The 6,475-nt window shown below is 56.9% G+C and overlaps 2 protein-coding genes across 2 annotated transcripts in view; one reads left to right on the top strand and one right to left on the bottom strand.

Annotated features, from left to right (window-relative positions):
- The window catches only part of RGS11 (regulator of G protein signaling 11), a 5,865-nt gene extending 3,786 nt beyond the window's left edge, over positions 1 to 2,079 (top strand). Inside the window, 1 exon segment of the mRNA XM_035889095.1 lies at positions 1,953 to 2,079. Coding sequence (XP_035744988.1) covers positions 1,953 to 2,079 — 127 coding nt within the window.
- Positions 1,381 to 6,475, bottom strand: part of FAM234A (family with sequence similarity 234 member A) — a 21,400-nt gene continuing 16,305 nt past the window's right edge. The window contains exons 11-13 of the mRNA XM_009649420.2: positions 5,950 to 6,104; positions 4,503 to 4,605; positions 1,381 to 4,351 (exon numbers count right to left, since the gene is read on the bottom strand). Coding sequence (XP_009647715.1) covers positions 4,140 to 4,351; positions 4,503 to 4,605; positions 5,950 to 6,104 — 470 coding nt within the window. The 3' untranslated portion in view covers positions 1,381 to 4,139. The remainder of the gene's footprint in view (positions 4,352 to 4,502; positions 4,606 to 5,949; positions 6,105 to 6,475) is intronic.

Below are 6,475 nucleotides of genomic sequence, written 5' to 3'. Positions count from 1 at the left end.
CCCCCCCTGCCCCCCCGGCAAAAAGCCATGGAGACAATAAAGCCCCCGTGGGGAAACGCTGCGGCTCCCGTGGTTTTCGGGGAGGGGTGACCAGGGAGGTGGCTGGGGGGTTCACACGGTGGTGGCCACCCCTCCCGCCTGGACTCGTGTCCCCTGGGCTGGCAGCAACCCCTGCCCCTGCCTGCAGCACCCAGCAAGGCTGCAGACCCCAGGCTGGGGGGGACCAGCCCCCCCAGGCACATGTGCCCATGGCACAGCCACCACCCATGGCTCTGCTTGCTCTGAGGGGCAAAACCAGACCCCGCTGGCAGCCCCAGCTGCCCTCCTGGCATGGCTAAGCTGGCACTCAGCCCCCTGCAGCCAGCGGTGCATGCCCACATACAGCCCCCAGGAGGCCCAAAAGGCTTTTTGAGCGGGGCCAGAGGTGCCCCTGGCCAGCAAACCCAGGCCGCGAGGGCCCCGCGGGCTGGCAGCTGAGCCGCTCTCCCTGCCCGTGGCCCATTAATCTGAGCAGAGCCCAAGGATCTGGCAGCAGGATTATTCTCTTCCCCAGAGCCGAGCCCCAGCTGCAGGGGATTAATGCTGGTGGTTATATAAAGGAGAGGGGGGCTGGCGCCCGCCAGCGCTTGGCCTCAGACCCCAGCCCACCCCACATGCACCCAGGGACCCGCTCAGCAGAGCAGGCTGGGGACGTCCCCAGCCCGTGAACAAGCAAGCGGTGCCAGCCCGCACCCCGGCCAGCAAACGACGTGGATGCTTGGGATGCTCAGGCCCACAGCATCCTTCCCTGCCACAGAGCTCGGGACCCCCGCCACAGAGCAGGGCGTATTTTTTAGCTCAGTGCTGGGGCAGAGAGAGGGGCCTCGGGGCAGGGGAAGCTGCAGGAGCCTGGGTCACAGGACGGAGCTTGGGACCTCGGCACTGGCAGCCAGCGGGCAGTGACAGATGGTCCCGCGCTCCACGAGACCCCCCCTGCCATGCGGCTCCCTCCGGCTTGATCCAAATCCAAGCCTCGGCGTGAGATTTTCACGCTGATGGACCGCCGCAGGAATCCGGGGTGGAAAACCAGGTCACGGAGCCCCAGGCCGGGGGCAGGGACTGTTACCTAACTCCAGCTTCCCTCCGCACGCTCCCTTCTCCTGGTCCATCACCTGCCGGCAGCGGGACAGGGCAGCAGGCAGCACCTTGGGGCAGAGCCACGGCCAGCTCAGCCATCAAAGCATCACCAGGACACCTGGATCCCTCCCAAAAAGGGGGGGTTTCCGCCTTTGGGAAGTCACATGAAGGGCTGCCAAAAAATCCTGAAGTCTTGCATAAGCTCAGCTGCAACAACAAAAGCAGGGCACCATTTACAAACAATGCAAAAGAGGATTTATTGAAACCATTCCGGTTAGACCAAGTCCTATAGGGAACAATTTGCAATAAGTTAAAGAACCAAACCAAACGGTCTTAGTGTTAAAAACCACACTAATACATAACACAGTGATATATGCCATCATCACCCATCTGAGTTATTGAATCAAGGCACAAAGTCATTCATTCAATACTGCAAAAAACCAATTACATAGGGAAATAAGCTGGGAAAAGGACTTGTTTTGTTAAGAAGGTGCTGGTTTGGCACTGATGCGTTTAATTGAGCTGCCACAGGGAAATCTGCGTTTCCAAAGTATCTGGAAACATTAATGGATAACTTAAAGCCAGAAAAGCCCCTCAAAGCCAAAAATCCAGCCCTCCTGAAGGAACATACAGTGTGCCGACGGGGAAGGTCAGGTCTGGGTAGGGAATCGGAGCAGGGAGAGAGCTGAGACGCTGTGACTGAGGTGAGAATACGGCCCCGGCACCTTGCTCCCTGCCAGGGGAATTTCAGTGGGATACAATCTGCATCCAACACACAGATCGGGCTAGCAGGCAAGCCTGGGGCTCCCACGGCCCGGCTCCCGGCTCTGCCCCAGCCGGCGGAAGGCTGAATCCGGCCCTCACAGCCCGGGTTCTGCCGTGCTGGTGCAGCCCGTGACCCCTGCGACGCCGGCTGCTAGGCTTCAGGTCTTCTTCATGCTGTGCAGAGGTGACTTAAGCTAAGGGACACAGCAGGGGAGTCTCCCTGCACCCCCAGACTCACTCAGAAAACAGCTTGGAAAGAGGAAGAGAGGAGGAAACCCACCTTTTGAGTCTAGGGAGCTTTGGGGGTTGTGGAGCGCTCTCCTGGGAGCATCCCCGGCTTCCCGCAGGGCCCAGACGCCCCAGGACTGGGCTCTGCCAGCAGCACTCATCCTACGTGGCTCCCCTGACTGCCTGAGCCGTGGTCATGGGAGTCACGGCTCCCCTTAGGCAACTACCGGGCCGCTGGAAGCAGGAGGTAAGCAGCCAGGCGGACCACTGATGCTCCAGCTCATTTTGCTGCAAGACCGGGAGAGCTGAAGCTGCGGGTGTGAGCCTGGGTGACACCAGCTGCCGGAGCCAGGAGCTGCCCTGCAGCAAGCTAAAGCTCAGCAGCTGCCACAAGAGAAGAACTGATGCTCGACCCTACACAACCTGGCTTAAGTTTCTCATACTACAGTATTTCTGCACACCCCTCCATGTGAAACTAGGCAAGGGAGGGAAGCAATGGCCAAACCCCCTCCAGCACCGCAAAACTTGAGAGAGGTTATTTTTAGGGTGTGTGTTTTCTGCCCGCCTTCCTCTCAGCAGTCAGATGGATGCCCAGCAGCACACGGACAGGGCTCGTGTCTCAGCGCGGCTGCTGTGGGGACTGCACCTTTCAGAACTGACCAGCCGATTCAAACTGTTTTCCAGGCTTTGCACCTCATTTCTACAGTCCACACTGGTGCCCGCCAAGGAACGGGGCAAGAGCATACACACCATGCTACAGAAGTCTCCAGCGGAGACATCATCTTCACACAGCAACCTGTCCCATTCCCTCAGGCTACCAGGCTGAAAGAACAGCGCCTGAAGATCCTCACCCAGCATCACTTCAATTCCGAGGGCAGGGAGGGAGCCAAGAGCTCTCTGGAGCTGTGCTGCTGAGACAGCTTGCGTTGTTTCCCCGAGCGGCTCATGCCTGCCCTCCAGCCTGCCCACCTCCTGGCAGAGGGGACAGTGCTCAGAGAAGGCTCCTCAGTAGCTGCAAGACTGAAAAGAGTATTTGCAGGAGAGCTGGCATTGCCACTGGGGTACAGGGCTCCCCAGAGCGGCAAGTCTGGCTCCCAGGCAAGGTTAAAGTGCAATTCTACTCTGAAAAAAATGCCCTAGATCCCCTGGCACCTCAAAACCAGTAGGAGAGGTGGTGTACGTACCGGCAGAGACCAGCCAGCCTGGTCTCAGGGTGGTTTTCATATCACCTATAATCAGATTGAGGACAAGGAGGAACGTTGATGCATAAATCAGGGGGGAGACCAGCTCCCTTTCTGCGTCACCAACGCTGCATGGCCTGGCTGGAAAGGAAGCAATGGAAGAGACAGACACAGGTAGGCTTGTGACTGCAGAGTGGGGCACACAGGGCTGTTCTTTGGAGAAAAGGCCATTTTCTAAGTAGAATGTCACTTTAACCTGCGCTCTGCGGGCCCGTGTGACCCCCAGCCACATCACCAACCATGGCTGGTGTCCATCACTACACACACCCCACGACTATCAAAGCAGGGGCCAAAATTCAGGAGAGGGCAATTGCAAATCAACCTGCGGCCAAGCACCTCTCCCACAGCCAGGAGAGCTGACTCAGAAAGGAAATCTACCACCACACATCGAAGCTCCACTTCTCACGCAAGCACCCAAGAAATAACCAACTCCGGCATCCCCAGCAAGCATGGGTTTTCCTCCAGACACAGGCTGAGTCATTACAGTTCTGCGGGCACAGAAGGATCAAGGGGAAAGCCCTCTTCCTCAAGCTGACAACACTTCAGTGGTGACCACACACTGAAGTCCCACCAGCTCTGAGGACAGACGCACTGGCAGCTGCCCCCACAGCCTGGGTGCCCCCAGACACTGGGGGTGCTTCCCCGCCAGCCATGCTTTGGTTTGCAGATCGAGAAAGGCAGCTTCCCATTTGAATTCGTGATCTGGGTTTGCTAAGAGCATGGCTGCAGAGGAGAGGCAGCTTGGAGACGCCTGGGCCAGGGCAGCCTCTCCCCCTCCCTCGGGCAAGCTCACACTCGGCTGTGGAATCGCATCCTGTAGAGGCGGTCCCGGACGTACTGCTCGCTGTCCACAGCCACCTGGCTCAGCCAAATCACCCTGCTCTCGGAGACGTCCTCCTTCAGCTTACGCTTCATCAGAGACACCGACCCTGGCTCCTCGCTGGGTTGAGGGCCCCTCAACAGCACGTAGCAGGCATGGCGGCTCCGCTCGAACAGCGCGGCTGTAATGCAGAGCAGAGGGAAAAGCCCAGCCTAAGGTCTCTGTGTTCAGACTGGCCACCAGACCCAACACCACACACCCATGGAGTCCAGGAGGTACCAGAAGGCCAGCGTCCTCCTGCGCCTCCTTGCTGGAGGGAGAAGAGGACTTACCACTGAATGCAATTATTTGGTCCGTGCTATTGCGGAGCTCCAACAGGACGTTAGTGTAGGAAGGATGGAAAAGATACAGCTTCTGGAGAGGAGCTCTGGATCTCTGCAACCAAGAGGACACTATCAGGACACGGACCCTCACGCTATCCCAGAGACAACGCCAGCACCAGGCTCAGCTATTACTCATGCTCGACAGAATATATCCAGTCGGATACTTGTCCGCATCTGCCCAACTCGCCCTGTCTGATGCCACTAGAAATAGTGTTGGGATTTTGCTTACTCCTTGGTGCTCTCCTCCCCACCCCAAGCTTCCCGCAAATAGCAGGCCTGTCTGCTACAGGCAGGAGACAGATTTTTGCCTTAGGGCTGGTAGAGTTAGCGAGGAAGCTCAGCTGGTGCTCGGGCATCCTCCAAGACACAACCTGCCACTAACGCTGCCAGCCACTGCCCCAGAGGGCTCTGTCACACAGCTGAGCTGCACATCGAGGCTGCCAGAGACCGCCTTGGCGCAGAGAGAGGATATTCACGTGGCCAGGGGGAGGTCGCTGTGTGCAGTACTGCCGGGGGGGGCTCCAGGCCAAACAGCAGCAGATTCAGAAGTACCAAGCCGGCAGCCTCTCGCCTCACCTACAGCACCACAGCAAGGCAGGGCTCTGGGCAATCCAGTGGCTTTGTTCATAGAGCCACCAAGTCCTTTTTCTCTACGTAGCCAGGCTGAGGATGACAATGTTCAGTTTTAGCACTCTCACTCCCAGAAGGACATTGAGTGTGTCCAGAGAAAGGCAACAAAGCTGGAGAGGGGTCTGGAGCCCAAGGCCGATGGGGAGCAGCTGAGGGAACTGGGGGTGTTCAGCCTGGAGGAGGCTGAGGGGAGACCTGATCGCTCCCTAGAACTGCCTGATAGAAGGGAGGAGAGCCAGGGGGTTGGTCTCTGCTCCCAAGTAACAAGCAATAGGACGAGAGGAAACAGCCTCGAGTTGCACCAGGGCAGGTTTAGATTAGATATTAGGAAAAATTTATTCTCCGAAAGGGTTGTCAGGCACTGGAACAGGCTGCCCAGAGAAATGGTCGAGTCCCCATCCCTGGAGGTATTTAAAAGCCGGGCAGATGAGGTGCTTAGGGACATGGTTTAGTGGTGGACAGGTACAGTTGGACTCGATGGTCTTTTCCAACCAAATGATTCCATGATTCTATGAAAATCTATTGGTGCCACCACCAGCTGCTAGCAGGGACATCGCTATAGACATTGTGAGGACCCCATACAGACCAGATCACGCTCGGATGTCTGCCTGCTTCTAGCAGACCAGGCTGGTCAGCGACCAGTGCAAGAGGCTGCGGCATTGGTGGCACAGACAGATATGAATGTGAACTCTGGGAAAAGGGGGTGGCTCCACGCAGTTCTGGCCCAAAGTCTGAAGAACAGCAACCATTCAGCAACACTACTCACCGTTTCGTTTCCTGCCGCCTGGTATTCACCCCAGATGAGGAAAGTGGACCGGTGATCAGCGGTAGAAAGTGTGGCTGGCCCAGGGCTCTCTGCTCTCGAGTTCAGCTTCAGGTCCCACTGGACTGCTCCAGATCCACTCTCAACAATCATAACCTAGCAGGGAAGAAAGAAAAGGAACTCCTACCAAAGAGCTCTCACAATCCATGAGAGAGAAGTCAAGTCAGCTGTCTCTATCCCACACTTCTATGGGAACAAGTATCTGACACATGGGAGGATGAGGAAATACTTGAAGCTGAGCATCAGAGAGCTGTGAGACCTGGGGCAGGCCATGTTAAAGTCACAAATTTTGCAGCTATTTCAAGGGGTTCAAACCTCCATCATTGAAGCCTCTTGCTGAGAAGAGAATTAAAGTGCCTGAGCTGGCTTCAGTAATCTGTTGAAAGAGATCCTTTCCCAGCCTAAAGCTTCCTAAAATCAGCCAGAGGAAACATACCCCACCAGCTGCCCTTGACTCAATGCATGCTTG

Source organism: Egretta garzetta, unplaced genomic scaffold, assembly GCF_000687185.1.
Source record: "Egretta garzetta isolate BGI_Z169 unplaced genomic scaffold, ASM68718v1 scaffold42, whole genome shotgun sequence".
Classification (NCBI taxonomy): domain Eukaryota; kingdom Metazoa; phylum Chordata; class Aves; order Pelecaniformes; family Ardeidae; genus Egretta; species Egretta garzetta.
The sequence above is the reverse complement of the archived record's forward strand: the minus strand, read 5'-3'. Positions and strand labels throughout refer to the sequence as shown.